We start from the raw sequence: 19918 nt of genomic DNA on the forward strand, positions 1-19918 counted from the left end.
ACTGGGTTCTCTACTTCCTGTCAGAACTTCCTGTAAAAAAGGTTGAACAATAATAGTATTGTTCATAGTCAAATTAAACAGTTTAGTTTATTTAAACATGCATGAGCTGTAATTTTTCTGGAAAAAAAACACTTAAAAATAGCTAATAAACTATATGAATATTTATTTATTCATTTATTTTTCTATTTTTTTTGTATACATTACATACGATTGACTTCACTAGGGTGGTATTCCTATAACAGATATTCCTAAACTTCAGTTTTGTTTTGTTTTTTCTTAACATATGCTTTCTTACATCTATAACTCTTTTTAAACATTATTTAAGACTTTTTTCCCCCTCTTTAATCAGATCAGAATGTTTGAAGACGTTATATTTACCATACCAGATTTTTGGTGAACGTGAATATAGTCAATGTCAGTTAATTACCATGTCATTTGAAACAGAATATCTTTGGATTAAAGCAGGACAGAAGGTCAGGAGGTACCTCGGTGATGAGTTCAGTAAGAGCACAGGTGAATACACACATACACCCACACATGCATCCTGCTGTACTGAAAGAGTCCTGCATTACCCCACGTCTCATCCTCTATCTGTCGTTCTTTTCATTCCCTGATCTGTTGGTAGATATAGCTGGATATGTAACTATATATTTGCATTATAACACAAATACTGACACCGAGGAACAAGACGCTTTCACACTCACTACATTTTGCAGAAACACAACAAAAAGAAAAAAAAAACAATGTGCTATAATTATTTCTTATTCACCTAAATGCCTTCAACAGCTATTGTAGTCAATTTTCTTGAACAATACTATAAAAAATAAATCCTTAAATGTGTGCTGCTGGATTGCACATCTAATTCTTGTAAAATACTTTATTGTAGTGCAGTAGATTAGTGCTTATAGTAAAATGGTCTAATATACTGTCTTGACTTTACACCACAACCTAAAATACAGCTAAAAAATAATCTCTTTGCCATTAGACTCTCACTAGAACCAAAATTGACTCTTTACCAAAGAAAACTGTAAACTGACTCTTCACATTCATGAGAATTGTAACATTCTTGAGCTTAATTAGCAGTACATTCAAAGTTGCCTTGTTGAACAGTCTTAGAAATGTTGGACTAGTGCACGCTGTTATTGGCCATGGCAAGGCTGCTATTGCTCAGAGAGGCACTCAGCTCCAGAAATATTAGCACATCTCTCAAAGATGAGCAGAGTCGTGGCCTAGGGCATTACGCACTCAGCCTCTGTGCCTGGTCTCTGGCACTATGGGTAGGGAAGTGCCACTTCCTTGGACACCATGGTGGTACATGGGCACTTTATCGCCCCCTTCTGGATGCTTAGCGCATCTTATAGTCATGAGAGATGTCAACTTCACATAGCTGACCTTTAAAATCCAGCTCAAACGTGAACTCCAGATCACGCTGTAGGAAGACAGAAAAAGAGAATAAAGAAAGATAGTTTTGGGATATTGGTTATTTCTTGGAATGATGATAAGAAAGCTGTTATTCATACTCACTGCATTACTTTCATTGGGCCTCATGGTGATGGTGCCTACAATCTCTTCTCCCTTCTTCACAGTCAGATACTCCTCGAGGTAAAAAACGGTCTGCTTCCAATGTGTGTAGGGAGAATCTGGTGCTACAAAACAAAACAACCAAACAAACAAAAGCAGACAAAAAAAAAACATCAAACCCTGAAAATTAAAACATTTCTGGCAGCAATTTTAACAAAGCTAAATATCTCTTAGGATGTGCAACCTTATTAAAATGGCTTTGTGTGTGTGTGTGTGTGTGTGTGTGTGTGTGTGTGTGTGTGTGTGTGTGTGTGTGTGTGTGTGTGTGTGTATTCCTTTGTAAACAGTTATCTCTGCTTTTTGCCCCTGGACAATTTTAAGGAACTTGTCCCAGGCCATAGCACCAGAATGCTAAAATTCTAATTGATAATGTGGTAAAGGTCAAAAGAGCTATAATAAGCTCTTCCCAGGGTTCAGTTTGTCTCATACCAGCTGCATGGAGAGTGTTAGTGCATCCTTTATAGCACATCAATATTTTAAACTGAATATGAAAAATGTTTGATGGAATTTGAAGACAAAACAAAATGGTTCTAATGCAGCATATCGTATATACACATTATTATCAGCTGTCTGATAAATATACTGTAAATCTGCTCATTTTACCTACGATGCATTTGTTTTAAGGGTAAGGTATTGATTTTGCTGCAAGTTCTATAATTACATAACCGTTTTCATTTCAATTGCATGAGTTCAATTTCAAATTTATGTGACATTTAAACATCCAGGAAGGAAAAGAAACATTACATCTGACAGCAAAATATATGGTAGTCTAAAGCCCTATTCAGACTGGGTTAGAATTACAATTAGGAAATAAGGGAATTGTTATAAGAATACACATACTCTACTGTAGGATTTTAGTTCTATCTCAATCCGGCATGTCTTTCATTTTTAGAGACTGAGAATGTAAAAATCACACCAGATAATACATATCCCATCCAAACCCAACATGCTGGTACAGATTCTATAATATAATTTGAGAAAAGAGGATTTTCGTGGATTTTATTTTAATCTATTGAGTCTAATACATAGTAGGAATAAGAAAATATTGCTGACATTGATGAAAAAAGGAGAAGCCATGTTCCTGGTGAATTTAGACATGCTCCTAGAAGAGGTACAGTATAGCCTTCATACATTTTATGATCATGTGACACACTGACGCTTATCAACACAGCCACAGATGTTAAAATCAAGTGTTTATAATAAAGATCAATTTTAAAGAAAATAAAGATTTCTTCAGTGGGAATAATATTATTTAAAGACACCTCCTGAAATATTATCCCATCCAAAAAGTACATAATATACTCTAATACAGAAGAGTATTCCACTGCTGAAGAGCTCTCATTTAAGCAGTGGATCTCATTGTCAACACTGAAGTGATGCTCACATGTTAATATTTGTGCTGACAGGACAAGCGTATACAGTAAAGCGGCGTTGTTTTTACTTATTTATTTAATCAAATCATTTTTAAACCTATTTCAGCGTTCCTAACTGCAATGGGTGGTGTTTTAACACCTGTCGTGACCTTTAACACGAAGTCACACAGTCGCTATGAGACACTATAAAATGCCATTAAGTCTGTATTAGTTTGGAACGTTCTCGGTCAGTCTTCGTACAACACGGTTATATATAACAATATTTTACAGATTGCTTGTGAAACAGTCCAATATAAACTAGGATATAAAATACTATAAACTATAAAATTATATTCTTTATAAAAAGAAACATGTTGAGTCCAGTGACACTGATGAAAAGTAACATCCACTGCACATGTAAGAAGATTTAGCTTATAACTGTATACATAGAAGGTGGTCCAGCAATGTACAGTGTCTAAATGTGTCTAAGAATTTAGCCATTAAGAATATATAGTACTAAACTAAACTCTCAACTGCTGTGTGGATAGTTCACCACCCAGGTAATATCGACTCCGTAGTAGTTTGCGTGGTCAGTTTGCAGACAAATTGTTCATACCAGCATATGAGCTAGATTCTGTAATTGTGTACTTAAATGATAGATTTCAGAAGAGAAATTGCCTAATTTTTGTTTATATCCCTGACTTCTGTAAACTGCTAACAATGGTTATGTAACAGTATAACTCAATAGCATTGTCTTTACATATGCAAGACATTTAATAGTGTTATCATTTAGTATAATGGTTTAATAATATTTTGGTGAAATGATCTTTTGATTTTTTGATGATATTAGTATAACCACAAGAGGGCAGTCTCTACTCATTAAAAAAATCATTTGACCTCGTTCAGGTTATGTTCAATCAGTTCTCTTGTAAATGAATTAAAGAGCAGTTTGAGATATCATGATGCATTTAGGTTTAGTTCCTGGTTTAATCATAAGTGAAATTATTTCTTTAAACATACTGGCAATCCAATGGAATATTCACTGTACACTCTGTGTAAAATACAATAGAAAAGAAAATATCTATTCTAGACATACACTTATATCTCCATCTCAACTGACACTCTTTCGAGTGAGAATTATCTTGAATTCGATGCTCGGTTTCAATAACAAAATAAAGGGTTAATTCTGTGTGAATGTGGACAAAAATGAAGCACTGCATTTAGGCAGGTTTACAGGAACCTAACCTGTGGAGAAGCCGGTCTTCTTGTGACACTTTGTGAACTCGATTTTAAAGTAGGTGACAAGTGCATGGATATAGTCGTTCCTCTGGATCTGCAGGCAGACGGCTGAGGTGAAGGACAGGTCCTCTGGCTGCACGGTGTAGATATCCACCTCCTGAAGTAGACAAAACAGGCTTTGTTAATTAAAACTAATTAAAACATAATAATTATTTAGCTTTTATCTGGTGATGAACAATCATTTACAAAAAAAGTAATACCTCTGATACATAATCAGTGTATGAGGATATCCTGCAAGGCAAATCCCAGGTTTATGCACTCATTTTAATGTTATCATTTCTATAGGACCATCTAACTCAAGGAAATGTGGACATGGATGTCTCAATTTAAGTGCATGAATAACACGTGTTGTTGGTGTGTTGTTATTTAACTAAAGGAAAGGTATAACTGTTAAAAATAAAAGTGAGACCATTAAAAAAATGTAACATGGACAAATTCCACAACAATGAATATAAGTAGAAACAGATCAAAAAAGTATGACATACAAAGTGACATGACATACGGTTACAGTAAGTACAGTGACCCATACTCAGAATTTGTTCTCTGCATTTAACCCATCCAAAGTGCACACACACACAGTAGTGAACACACACCAGGAGCAGTGGGCAGCCATTTATGCTGCGGCACCTGGGGAGCAGTTGGGGTGGGGATCGGTGCCTTGCTCAAGGGCACCTCAGTCGTGGCCGGCCCGAGACTCGAACCCACAACCTTAGGGTTAGGAGTCAAACTCTCTAACTATTAGGCCACAACTTCCCCCATTAATATTCCCTGTTCATTTGTGATCGAAATATAACATTTCATTCAAATAACACTATAATTTTTTATATAAACACACCATGATGTGATTAATTTCTTGATTTTTATACGACCTTACAAAAATATCAGAGATAAAAGAAAGAATAAAAGCTTTAATTATCTTTTTATATTTTGTCTACTATACTATACAGTATATGTAGTTTATTATTAAGCTTTATTAGCAGCAGACTGCAGACATAGTAATGTCGTGGTAATCACGTTTATGTGCTCTCGCTGGGCTCTTAGGAGGCATTAGGGGCAATTGAGATAAACCAAACATCAAAACTCAGATTACAGTATGAGAGAGAAGCAAAAAGACAACACGCATCTCTCTACTGCATTCCTCTCAAAGGAGCACAGCATGTTTATCAGACAAACATCATCACTCATCACTTGAATTACCGCACGGTAGTACAAACATCTCTTACAGAAGAAGGATTTAATCCTGATCAAAAAAGAAGATGGTTCCAGTCTTCTTTATTTACTTTTATACACTGAAAACCTAGATTCCTAAAAATCTACCACTGTGTATACAAAAGTGTTTGTGTGTCTAAGTAACACAATGATATCTCACAATGATATCTCAATATGCATGTTCTGTGTTATTGTTTTTTTAAATAGTTAACAAACTCATCTTGTGAATGCTCCATGTAATATGAGAATAATTAGAACATTTATTAACATTTGGAAACTGCTTGGATGTTGCTTAACAAATGATGTTTACTGATAAAGTGGTAAAGTTCTTTGTCATTAATGTGAGGAGTCTCGGTTATAAGGACTCTCGGTCTCGCTTACAGTGTCCATTTTCTCAGTAAATATTAATGGACTCAATTTATAGAACATAAAACAACACTCTGGAACAATAGTGGCTCACTGATTAAGGCAAAGGGTGTTTAAGCTTCAGCAATGCGGAGTCCTTGAAAAGTTTCCCTGTTCATTGTTGATACCCAATCAAATGCCCCGATGGAAACCGTTTTCCCGAATTTTGTGGGAAAAAGTGACTTTTCACTTCACAGATTTTTCATTTTATTTACCCTCTGCGTAGTGAACTGATGGCCTGGGTTGTTCAAAATCCATTGTGTAAAGAGTTGACAGAGAAATATGTGATCTTTTACACTGTGTCAAATGTCTTATCTCTTCAGGGTCCATGGGGTTAATAATAAGTGGTAATTTACAGTGCCACTATAAAACAAAATCATTACAGCATCACAAAACCACACTGAATTGTCTTAGAGCCGTAAACTAATGATCTGTGGTTAAGCATTATAAGGTAACTGTATTTGCTATTCAGTCATGTTATTTGCTTATCTGGATTTAATGTTGATTCTGTGTCTGATAAAGTGTAACAACAGAAAACAGGACGAAAAGTTATATTTTATTATATTTATTTACATACACTAGCATATGTATTACCATCCTTGTGAGGCCACCCTGCATGCGTCCAAATGAACCTGATCATAATCTTCCAGTCCATTATCCAGCACATCAATGTGAAATGAGATTTCATTTCTATGAGTCATTAAACAACAGCCATACCTCATTAGTGAACTAAAGAGCAGCCAAAAGTCTATACAGCAGATCTTTTCATGGTCAATTATCACAAACTAAACATTGTTCTAACTCCAAACCAAAAACACACAAACATCACAAACAGAATGCAAGTGATGATTTAAAGAAATGATTAGGAGTGGTGTCTGTACATGTGTACCTCACACGTGTACACACATATACACACGTAAACAAAAGTGCATGTGGAGGAAAAGCGGAAAGATTGCTTACTTTGATGAGGCACGCGTTGGTCACCACTTGCTTTGGGTCCACTATATCAACCAGTGGCTCTTTCATTGCTACATTTCGGATGCAGGTCATGTCAAAGCCATAGACATTTTCCCACCCTGTACACACACACACACACACACACACACACACACACACACACACACACACACACACACACACACACACACACACACACACACAGATATACAAATTTCATATTGATAAAGCACTTTGTTTTCTTTCCTGTCAAGTTCCAGTCTTGGTTTAATAGTTCTGTCATTATCAGCGACAGAAAATTGTATAAAATTACTATGTTTGCAAGACAGTTCAGGTCTTCCCACAATCACCATCAAGCCAAAACGTTCCCAGGAGAGAATGCATATATAGACAGAGCTATATATAATCTTGGAGGCATTTCGGTTTCAATTTTAAGACCATCATCAGATTCTTGACATACCTGCCCAGTTCATATCTAAAAATGTGCACAATAACCTGTGTGTCACTCTGGTCTTATTTTTGTTCTAGTTTCTATGTGAGATGCTCTGACCTCATATCAGTCAAAATCTGTATTGAAGCTCACATTTTTCTGTGTAGAATAAATAACTTGGTTCGGTGTCTTCACAGAAAAATGCAGCAGCGTCAAAATTATAAGCAGGTAGAGAAGTGCCTACATTTTGAAGAAGGTTGTAAATGATTGGCATTTACTGGTAAAAAAAAAAATGGGTGCACAAATCCTTGTGGCTGCCCGGGAAAATGTAATAAAGTTTTGTAATCAGATCATTTATAGATTTGAGGCATTTGTTAATTGTCATAAATAGCAGATCTCGTCTGTTTTGAACATTCATGATTTGAAGTTTGGTAGCATATGGGACAGATGGTATTTGAATTAAGTAAACTGAATTGATTATACTGGATTTAGGTCACATAGCTTTCCAACAATTTGATTAAAATGTGAGAAAAGCACACTTAGCTCGCCAGCTATTGAACAACTTTAAGCAGACTGACTGTACTTACTTCTGAACGTAGAAAACATGATATTTTGTGATATCACTCATGTTTTCCAGGGAGTTTTCATTTAAAAAAACAGAGGTCATCATTTCCACATTGAAGCCAGACTGCTGACTCAAATGGTTTCCTTCAGAATTATTTAAACATTAAAAAAACATGATTTCAGCCCAACAATAAAAATCACAACATATCTTGTCATGTAATTCCCCAGTGACAAAAACAGCTCAAGCACAAGGCTCTATGTTGTTTTTTTCCCTCCTTGTCTCAATTCTTATAAAAAAAAGATTTTAACTCTGATTCTATTACAGGATGAGTATGAGGATAAGTGTAGGTTGTGGAGAACAAGCTTGCCCAGGGCTTCAGCTTTACAGAGCAATGCCACTCAAATATAATATGTGTTGACTTTACTGGATTACTTATTATCACACACCCTGCAGCGGTGTGACTGTGGAATAAAGTTGTGTCAAATGTGTTGCACACACAAGCCTGTACTCTCTGCTTTACAGTGCTGTCTCTATCTTTCTCTTGCACAGTACCTCAGTGTGTGGGTGTGTGTATGCACTCACAGTGAATCTTGAAGTCCTTGTACTGCCTGTCCTCAATGGCCACAACATAGAGAGCAGCTCGGTCTGGAAACATCAGGCCACCAGGTTTCTGTCAAGACAGCATAGAGACTTACACTGAAAGCTCTCTCTCTCTCTTTTACACACAAACACACACACACTTACCAGCCACTTGTCTCTGGCATAGATGACAGTATTGAGCATGGACTCATAGAAAAGGCAGTAGCCCATCCACTCTGAAATAATGATGTCCACCTTGTCCACTGGCAGCTCTGTCTCCTCTACCTTCCCTTTAAAGATGGTGATAACTGAAATATACAACATGAGATATACCCACAACCCACACAAAATTCCTGGACAAATATGAGTCTCTATTCAGTGTCTCAACAAACAGATGATCTCATTTTTGCAGAACAGCTTGAGTGTGTGTGGGCATGTTTTTCTATCTTGGTGTAGACCAAATGTCTGCTCTCTATGAGGCAAACTGTTCATCCATCCATCCATCCATCCATCCATCCATCCATCCATCCATCCATCCATCCATCCATCTATCTATCTATCTATCTATCTATCTATCTATCTATCTATCTATCTATCTATCTATCTATCTATCTATCTATCTATCTATCTATCTAATCTAATCTAATCTAATCTAATCTAATCTATGCCAAAACGTTTCATTGGTGTTACTGAAGCTAAGGTTATGTTTACATTTATATACCTGCATACAATTAACTAACTGCATTAATAATTCTGTTTGTGAAAGGTCCTCAAAAGGATTGTAAAATGTGTGTGAGTGTGTGTGTGTGTGTGTGTGTGTGTGTGTGTGTGTGTGTGTGTGTGTGTGTGTGTGTGTGTGTGTGTGTGTGTGTGTTTGGCATATGAGCAGGGTCACTCTATTCAAAAAGTGGCAGTTTTTACAGCTCAGCTTTCGATCAGCTTCCTTGGGGAGTTATTGAATCTGTTTTGTTCAGAGCAGCAGTCAGCAAGAAACCTGAAACATCCGATACCCTTCACCGGCTGTCCTGCCGGAATGCAGCTCTGCTCCAGGACTTGAATTTGGTAAAAAGCTAAACTCTTGTATAACAGCACAGAGATTTGCAAAGATTTATTTGCACAAATGATTGGTCATCTTTGACATGGTTGTAATTTTGCAGAAGGCTCATTCTGTTTGCAAGAGCCCTTACCACTGTCCAGATGATTGGCTTTGATGATTTTCTCCGAGTACTCTGATATGCTTGAGCATTCGATCTGAAATGACAAGATCATCACCCTTAGAGCATCATTTCATTTTGCTTTATGTCAATTATCAGGTGATCTCATCCAGATTAACATACTGAAGTACTTCTGCTACTATAATACAAAACAACTACTGATACTCTAGATCAGCCTGGGTCTAAATATAACAAGAGGTTTAGGTATTGGTGTTGATACACTCTTAGACATGAATCAAACTAATCTGTTCTAATCTGGTGATATCGTTAATGGGCCAGGTTTTGTACCAATAATGAGAATCGTCGTAACCATTAAAATAATTTTAGGTACATAATTATACATAAGCCTGAACAGTAGACCATGACATGCTTTTAAAAGGTACACCACATATACCTACAAAGTGAAAGATTGTACCAAAGGTTCAAAAGGCATACCATCGATGGTACAATTCCAGATTGTTAACTTTGTTTATGAGAGTGTATACTGTATAAAGAATGCATATCTGAATTGCGTCATCACTGCTTGGTGATTCCTTATTAAAGATTGCATATCGGGACCAGCACTACAGAAAAGAGTATTAATACTTGCCTTCCTAGTGCCTTAAAGGGCATTGAGTTGAATCAAGCCATAGTTATGGTTTAAAGTTAGCTTGAAGTAAGTTCCTGAATGGACCCATTACCATGAGGTGGAAGATGGTTATCCATAGCTAGATTCGTAGCCGAATGAAAGAGGACCAGCTAGGTGCAAGTTTTAGTAGTTAAGTCGAGATATGTCATGGATAAACAAACACCATGAGGAGAAATGTCAATGGAGTCATGTTTGCAATAGTTACAAATAGCGATAACTCGTTTAACACTACACACTTGTGTAGAACAGATGCTACAATATTGCTAAGATTTAGCTTCTAATATTTCACCCATAATAAAACATCTGCCAGACCTGTTGTGATTGAAGAGTCACATAAATAAGCAAGTAAGTAGAGATCGGAAAGAAGAAGAGGACCGTGTACCGAGGCTTGAGTAATACCAGTGGAAAACCTGTATAGAGCACCTACAAGGCACTGCAGGATCGACAAACAGTTCTACCATTCTAAACCAATAATTCCAGCATTAGTGAGGCTTAAGAAATGCATATTACATTAACTGTGTTGAAGTCTGGAGAAACATAAAGTAGGATCAAGATGCATGAAGCTGGTTTAAGGGCAGACTCTGGATAGTTTGCCATTTGAGGCCATTTGTTGCTTGGGATGCAGGAGCTATTTCTGGTGGAAGTAATCAACAGCTGACACGATATAATAACTGTTATCGAAAGAACCAGAGAATACAGTATTAACCAGGTCAGGGTTATTCTCCTGGGAACCCTGGGCATGAGAAGGGAATCCATCTATCTTAGGGCATCATGCACATACTGAGGAGAAACTTAGAGTAGCCAGTCAATCTAATAGCATGTTTTTGCGGCGTGATAGGAAATCAGCAAACCCAGAGGAAACCCACACACATACAGTACAGGAAGAACAAGCTAACTCCGCACAGACAGTAACCCGAGCTCCATTCCAAGTCAGGGGCTCTATAACTGAAGGCAACATTGCTACATGCTGCACCACCATGCCACCATCTTCCTTGGTTATTCCTTTGTTTATGCTCCTTGTTTTTTCTCTCATTCACAGGTAGAAAAGGCCAGTGTGATATAGTGTAGATATAAAAACACCCAAGCACACAAGGTTGTATGTACTCTCCTTAACCTCTTTTCACTTATTCCACCCAAGTTCCCCTGTGCTCATTAGAGCAGGCCATGAGAACTCTCCTCAGGATTTAACAGTGACGGACTTCACGCTCAAAGGACTGAGGTACATTGTGGGGGAAAGGGCATTAATGAGAACGCTGCATCTAGGCTATTATCAGCATTATCATGGGAAAGAAAGTTGGATAGCGAGAAGGGAGAAATTTAGCTTTCTCATTGTACCCTTGGTGTCTGCAGTAGCCGTCCCCATCCACTTTACATTTCCCATGCACAGAGAGTGTGATGACTTGCTCTTAGAGAGAGAAAATACATAATGCAGGAAAAAGCAAGCTGAACTATAGCTGATAGCTGATCTGCAAAAGGCTTCTGTCTCACCCAGCACACCACTCTCCACTAAAGAGGAGAGGTTTTTGACACATTATCAGAAGAAAGCATAGTCACTCTGGGACTTAATCATGACAATGTGCCACTCCCTCTGATTTCTGTCTGATTGTGGATGTAAAAGCTTGTTGAAAGTTTTCCTCCATCACCTAACTCTTTCTCACTCTCCCTATTCTCTCTGCATTGCCACATTTACAACTTAGATACTGTATATACATATACACCCTAATTACGATGTCAGTTTCTGCATTTCACAAAATGCTGATGTAGCTGTTTTCGAGGTAAAAGGTAAAAAATCTCTTGCAATAGTCCCTGTTCTCAGAAAGTTTGATGCAGATTGGAAATGACACATGCAGATTACTGCAGTATACAAATCTCATTTCTTCAATGTCTTGGACATTAATATCTCATATTTGAGTGAGCCCACAGGTTCATCCTTCAGGTACAGACATTCCTATCAGTGAACACCAACACATGATAGCCCTTAACTCTTTGGCATTTAGCACTTATACAGCCCTCGAGGGAGATTCTGATTACCCCAGAATAGCTACTTCAGAGCAGCTAGGTACAAATCAGATGAACTCAGTCACAGCTTGCACATGGCATAGACCCAGAGGAAAGTCATCTCTGCTGACAATGACATAATAAGAGCTGGAACTGTCAGGTACATTTGAACCTTCCGATGAAGTGTGAGAGGTCTGGTACAGTAGCAGAAGTACTAATCTCATTCTCCAGAGAAGAGCAGCCATCCATGATGCTATTTTGGTAATCAAGCTTTAGCACAGTAACACCCTGCAGATTCAGCCTTCTTACCCCATACACATGCTTGGCACCGGCCTTGGCAGCAAACATGGACAGGATGCCAGTACCACTCCCTACATCGAGCACAATTTTGTCCTTGAAGACATGTTTGTTGTGGTACATGGAGTTCCTGTAGGTCAGTGTCCTGACCTCATCCTTCAGCATTTCCTACGATAAAGACAATAAAAACAATAAGCAAACACATGTAAGCCTTAACTGATCGAATACTAAGCATCTAGTAATTACATTAGTGCATGAACTCTATAGGTAACACTTTACAGTAAGTTAGGTTTTAATATTTTATTCATGTTAATAATAAATTATTGTATACACTTCATTATTTCTCAAGGAGTTGTGCATGCATTTATTCATCGTTCTAAAAGCATTAGTTGAGTACTAAGTCTTTACTTATCTGTGGACATTATAGCAAAGTGTCAGCAGTATGTCTTTTTGATATTTTTACTATTGGCACTGGGGAAATAACAGAAATATGGGCATGTAGTTATCTTCTAAATGTCACAGAAATTGCGACTCTTCCCAGCATGGTTTTATTCCGCTTCAAAACAACAGTTTCTTTCATGACATTTGAGAATGAGATTTCTGGCATTTGTTTCAAATTTAGAACAGAATATAACTGTATATTATGGATATACCATTTTTTTTAGTCTAAATGTCTAAATGATTATACCTAAACTGGGATTATAATGACATTTGAAAGCATCTACATACAACCTAGGTGAATTTTTAGACTTGTACAGAGCTCAGTCTACCTCATGGATGCCAAAGTGAGCATAGGAGTCAAAGTAGTAGTCTCTGGAGGTCATCTCTTCTGGATTGAGGAACTTAGCCATCTTGCCTCTGCCTGGGCAGTTGGACAGGGATGCTGCATGAGGAGTGTGTGGGTTGTGTGAGGGGTGTGTGGGCCGTGCAGTACGATTAACTGAGGGCACTGGTTTAGGCAATGGAGAAGGTTGCACTGAGTGAGATGGTGCTGAGCTGAGGGGCTGCTGCTGTTAAAGGCAACAGGAAAGAACAATAGACAGACCGACAGAAAAAGACAAAAAGAAAGAAGAAAGATTACTGTGATACTCATGAGCTATATTTAGACAAGGCACCAAAGAGTCATCTTTCATGACCCATTTGTAATGTCCTAAGGCGCTAGTTTTTAACCTACCACCACAATCTATACCACCACTGCAAATTCACTGCTTTTCAGACAGTTTCTATGAGTGCAGATATATAATATTTCCTAAAATAAAATAATCCTCCTCCACATGCAGGCCGTCTAGCATCTCAGTGCAGGCTCTGGGAGACAGTGGGAGAGTGTTTGAATGCACTAACAGGAGGGTCAGGGCCGGAAAGAAAGCAGACGGTAAAAGGAGTGGCACCTACGGTGAGCCTCTCTTGCTCTGATTAACAAATTCACTACCTACAGTGAGAAAGTGAGAGAGTGCAAGAGACAATGGGGCTCTCACTGGCAATATAGCTGACTTAACAACACATTGCTTTAAAGCAGTCAGAATGCAACCAAGACCAGTGCTAGATCCATTACCAGTGATGTGGTGTAAACTAATTAAAAATAAATATATTGTACACATCTGCCAAAGCACCGTGTTCTCAACATTCATTAAAAGCTCGGTCATATATTACTGTGGAGTGTTGTTCTCAAATGAGAAAAACTTTGCAATATATCTTGAATATTTCAAAAACCTTTTTTAGAAAATGAAGACAAATCAGTTGAATTCTATTTTATTCGTAAAGTGTTTTTTTTTTATCGATATACCTTGCGACAAAGCAGCTTTACAAAAATCCAGCAGTAGACTTAGATCCCTAATAGGCCAATGATCCCTGATGAGGTGAGAATGACAAGGAAAAACACTCTGACACAAAATAAGGAAGAAACCCTTGAAGGAACCTGACTTAAATGGGAGTCATCCTCTTCTGGGTGCCACCAAATAGTGGGATTACATATCATTATAGTATACAGTGGTACAAGTAAATGCAAACAATTTATAGGATGTTCAATACACAAAGATTGTGAATAAAACTCCTGGCCAGGCTTTATGTTTATAGCAGCAGCTATTACATACACATACTGTATAATCTCAGGGATCTACTAAGGAAAGAGTTTGTTTAGGTGTAAATCTTTTGTGAGTCTTCATTGATCATATTATATGCTGTTCTTGCTGAAAATTCATTAGTATTCTGTACAGTGCAAGTTTAATCAAAATGCATCCAATGGATCATTTTAGCATCAATAGCCCTTTCAGCATAGCTGTTATTATAATACAATGATGATAAGGGCAATGATTTGGAACCAAATGTAGCCATTATGTTGAGGCATTAGCTCTCTCAGATTTGTGTAAGCAACAAAAGCAACAAAAAATCTGGTTGGGATATTGCTCAAAATCATTACCTATGTTGTGCAGATAATTAAAAAATATTGTTCTTTAGTTGTTTAGACTCTCTAGGCTTCCTAATGGTGTTTTACTTTGGTATATCTCTTAAAGAAAGACTCTCTGGTGTAGGTTTCTACATGAAAACGGAATAGGTACATTCATTATCCACTGCTTCACTGATATTCTGCCTCATTTCTCAGATGTGGCTTGAACATAAGGCATGATTGAAGACAACAGACAATATATATATTGTGTATGTGTGTGTGTGTGTGTGTGTGTGTGTGTGTGTGTGTGTGTGTGTGTGTGTGTGTGTGTTCGTGTGTGTTCGTGTGTGTTTGTGTGTGTGTGTGTGTGTGTTCGTGTGTGTGTGTGTGTGTGTGTGCGTGTTTGTGTGTGTGTGTTTGTGTGTGTGTGCGTGTTTGTGTTTGTGTGTGCGTGTCTGTGTGCGTGTTTGTGTGTGTTTGTGTTTGTGTTTGTGTGTGCGTGTCTGTGTGCTTGTCTGTGTGTGTGTTTGTGTGTGTGCGTGTTTGTGCGTGTGTGTGGGGGGGGGGTGTGTGTGTGTGTGTGTGTGTGTGTGTGTGTGTGTGGGTGTGTGTGTGTGTGGGTGTGAGTGTGTGTGTGTGTGCGTGCGTGTGTGTGTGCGCGTGTGTGTGTGCGTGCGTGTGTGTGTGTGTGTGTGTGTGCCCAGCCAAACCTTTTGGGCTAAAATTCTCTTGTGCTGCCCTTTTGGTAGACTTGACTTCCCAGATTGTTCCCATTAAGTTTAATCGAATGAAAATGCCAGCACAATGGGCAGCATTGAATAGTTGACATTTCAAAGCGAGAACACATGGAATTGCTTCACATAGGAGAAACCTTGGAGAAGCTGTGTTTTTAAGATTTATGCAGGTGTAACGACAGACTAGTGAGGTGAGTTTCCAGCACTTGGGTTGAATTAAATTATCATCACTCCCTGTAGGTTACCATTTTTATCACCTGCTAGATGCAGAAAGCTATGGCGTCTGTAACAAAGCAAATTTTGTTCCAGGCAAGGGTAGAGCTGCATCTCTCTATAGACTTGCACTAGTTTACAAATGATTTTCACCTCTGCTAATGTGCCTGGGGCATTGATATATGAAAGTGCTTTAGCAACAGATGCTAAAGCGGCATCTAGATTTCCTATATCTCTGACCCACACAGTGAAAGGATTTAAACATTAGCAGTAAGCAGCTACTTTAAGAAACATCAATCTGCCAAGATAATATCTAACAGCAGCAAGAGAGAGGCACAAATGTCCTTCACTCTGCAGCCAACAAAAAACAAATCCCATTTCACTCTCTATTTTTAGTCCAAATAATAATAAAAAAAAAAGCCAATGGCCAAAACTACACATAAAAATTTCATTTTGGATGTGAGAGTGAAACAAAAATACTAAAGGATCCCACATATCATATAGATACCTCATAGCATATAGATACCAACAAGGGCAAGCCACATGCTGAAAATGTTTGCAGAGACTTCTTAAAAGAATAATTATGGCTCTAAAATTACACAAGTAGAACACAAGAGGAAAATTCATAACAGACTGCATTATTGGTTAAGGTCAAAATTAAGCATTATTTTTACATTTTTTTTACATTTAGATATTTACATTTACATATTTTTACATTTAGCAGATCCAGAGCGACTTACATTTTATCTCATTTTCATACAACTGAGCAATTAAGGGTTAAGGGCCTTGCTCAGGGCCCCAGCAGTGGCAGCTCAGTGGACGTAGGAATCAAACTCACAACCTTCCGGGTTATCAATAATCCTCAAATCAGATTACAGATAATTTTACAGTTCTGATTAGAAATACTCCTTGTTTTATGCAATAGTACAATTCTCTCTCTCTCTCTCTCTCTCTCTCTCTCTCTCTCTCTCTCTCTCTCTCTTTTCTTTCCTCTTAGTGATTTCAAGGGCAGTCACTGAGCTGAAATGGGAGAGCATGCTCGCACCACCTCTTGGCTTTCCAATTAATACACTCTAGAACTCTGGGTCATTTGGGAACCACCTGGAACCGAAAGTGCACTTTCAAATCTATAAATGGGAATACACAGGAGCAAAAATAATTGATTCACTTGCCATCACTCTACAGTGTTGTTACCTGGCAATAATTAACCCTTCACCATCGCTTCAATAATGATAATTGGGTACAAGATAACAATGTCTATTGGTTGTTATAGTGTTTTACAGGGCCAGTCTTCATCGAGGTAATTCACTGAGGACTGTGAGATGTAAGGAATAAAATACACAGGTTTTTTCTCTTAGAGGAAAATAATACTGGGTGGTCTGATGTGTTCCAGGCCAAAGTAGACTTACCATCCTGAAGCATGAATAACATCATGGCCTGAGGTGTTGTTGTTTTTTACCTCATATAATATTGATTTACTAATGATAATTTATTTATTTAATTAATGCCATTTTGTATGTGTGTTTTTTTTTTTTAAAACACAAAATGTTTTGTTTTTTTTTAAAAAAAAAAAAGCTATTTTTTTTTTCCTCACCAGGTTATGTGTTTTTTCTCTTTCTTGAATTTAGTAAAAGAACACAACGTGTTAGGTTTCAGATAGACCCTAGAACACAAATTCCTCTTCTTTGAAGACCTTCTGATGGAGAACATACTAAAAATGTGAAATAAATAAAGTATGGCTTCTTCTATTAATGCCAATAGAATGTTTCCATAAAGAGAGCTTTGCACATGATGATTGATTGCACATTTTTGTTTGTTAATAAAAAAGATTTATTCATTTATTATTTTACTTTTTATACTTTTATAGGGCCCAAATCTCTACACAGGGAAAACAATATTTGACAGGTTTGACCTTTCCGCAACATTTGTCTGTGCCCGTTGAGTATAAATGCTTTAACACATACATACGTACATAAATACATACATACATACATACATACATACATACATACATACATACATACATACATACATACAACAAAATCTGCATCAAATGTTTCTTGAGCTTAGATTAGGGGCAGATTTAGTAGCATAGCATTAATCATTAATTAGCCACAACAAACAATGTCAATTATGTCAGCGGTCCTCCCAAGGATAGCACGCCAAACGTACGTGTGTGTGTGTGTGTGTGTGTGTGTGTGTGTGTGTGTGTGTGTGCGTGTGTGTGTGTGTGTGAGTGAGCGTGTGTGAGTGTGTGTGAGTGTGTGTGTGTGTGTGTGTGTGTGTGAGAGAGAGAGAGAGAGAGAGAGAGAGAGAGAGAGAGAGAGAGAGAGTGTGTGTGTGTGTGTGTGTGTGTGTGTGTGTGTGTGTGTGTGTGTGTGTGTGTGTGTGTGTGTGTGTGTGTGTGTGTGTGTGTGTCTGTGTGTCTGTGTGTGTGAGTGTGTCTGTGTGTGCAGGACCAAGGACAGCGCTTGCGCTCCTACTCCTGAAATCCAGACGGTAAAAATGTTCAGCGCTGCTTTAGCACAACACTCACAATAATATATAATATTTAGCTTTTCACAAACCAATGTGGATTTTTAAACATATATAAATAACATAAAAGAGGAACGTGTACCCTTTAAAAACCACATTTGTCTATGTTTACCGGCCGCGTGCTGTTTATTCATACCTGCATATCATTTCTGCAGTTTGTTATCAGTGTGTGATAGTAAACTATTTATTAAGGAAAAAACATTTAACGCAATACAAAACAGCCGGAATGTCTTTACCTTCTCATGCATACAAGTCAAAAACACCATTAAACATCATTATCCGGATTTAAGATCCTAGTCCATGTGCACTGTTTATACCACTAACCTCAGGGCTGTCCGGTTCCGCCATTTTCCTCCTGAGGAGCAAACAGCGGCTGGAGTGTTTTATTCCCATAAGGACCACCGGGATGTGCTCAACTAGACCGAACTGAAAGATGCTCTGATATGATGAATGAATGACAGGAGCTGAAAAAAGTCGTCTGAAATTTTAGAAGTAAAAATGAGGTGAAAATAAAAAACGCACACCTGAAAACTCAAACCTTTCTCGTCTCCATAGTGGAAAAGTTAGTAGATATCCACTGGGATGTTTGTTAAAATTACAGAAAGCAGCATTAAATTGATAGAAATCAGCACTAAGTCATGTCACGTGTTTCTTCGTACACACGAGTGATATTCACATGTACAGCCTATTAACCAGGACCTCCTGTGGAATTGTGCACAAAGCTTCATTTTACATGCGTAAAGCAACCCAATGTGGACGAAAGCACAAGTTTCAGCAGGAGATACGCAATGCCCTTCATGTCTCCTCTTCTAACAGATGTCTGTCCTGATCTCAAAATGATTTAAAAGAATTGCACTTCGTTTCCGAGTCACATTTTTCCCCCGCGTGGAACAACGGAAAGTTTCGCTCACGGAAAAAAATGTCCAGCTCGCGAAGATACAGTGCACAGGCTTTCAGGCAGAAAATCTCATTTTAGACCTGCATGTTGGTGTGTGATCTACCTTCTGGTCTAATGCTGAAGGACAAATTAGTTGGATTCCTATAGATGAAGAGCTCACGGAGCCAATGAGAGCCAATGAGAGCCGCTTTCATCTCGCCATCTGAACAGCTGAGTGCGGAGCGCACGCGCTCTCTCTCTCTCTCTCTCTCTCTCTCTCTCTCTCTCTCTCTCTCTCTCTCTCTCTCTCTCTCTCTCTCCCCCTCTCATTGGAGTTGACTGTTGCTCATACACACATGACATTAAAGCTGTTACACTTTACTCATAAACCCAGACCAGACTAGAAGTGTCTATCCCCATTTCTAGTAGCTTATATCTCATGTATAGGGCAGCACTGTGCCAAGATTACTCCATTTAGGCTGCAACTATGATCTCAGGGCTGTAACTAGGATAAAAAAAAATGTTTTGTGAGTTTACTAAATATAACAATGCCAAATGTATAGCACATTTTTCTGGACTGCATATCCTACAGAGGTTAATGGGGAACCTGGAGTCTATCCCAAAGGACTCACAATGCAGTGGACACCCTTGTCAGGGTTTTC

General features: G+C 38.1%; 1 protein-coding gene across 1 annotated transcript; it reads right to left on the reverse strand.

The window, feature by feature from the left end:
• Positions 1-34: 34 nt before the first annotated feature.
• On the reverse strand, positions 35-19479 carry LOC113652698 (protein arginine N-methyltransferase 8-B). The gene is made up of 10 exons (XM_027161939.2): positions 18704-19479; positions 13285-13524; positions 12527-12682; positions 9565-9628; positions 8543-8685; positions 8381-8468; positions 6807-6922; positions 4179-4329; positions 1525-1646; positions 35-1429 (listed from the first exon to the last, which is right to left on the reverse strand). Exons 1-10 carry the CDS (start codon positions 18770-18772, stop codon positions 1346-1348), a joined length of 1233 nt encoding a protein of 410 aa, XP_027017740.1. The 5' UTR covers positions 18773-19479; the 3' UTR covers positions 35-1345.
• Between the last annotated feature and the right edge of the window lie 439 nt (positions 19480-19918).

The sequence above is a fragment of the Tachysurus fulvidraco genome, chromosome 13 (assembly GCF_022655615.1).
Source record: "Tachysurus fulvidraco isolate hzauxx_2018 chromosome 13, HZAU_PFXX_2.0, whole genome shotgun sequence".
In the NCBI taxonomy this organism is placed as follows: domain Eukaryota; kingdom Metazoa; phylum Chordata; class Actinopteri; order Siluriformes; family Bagridae; genus Tachysurus; species Tachysurus fulvidraco.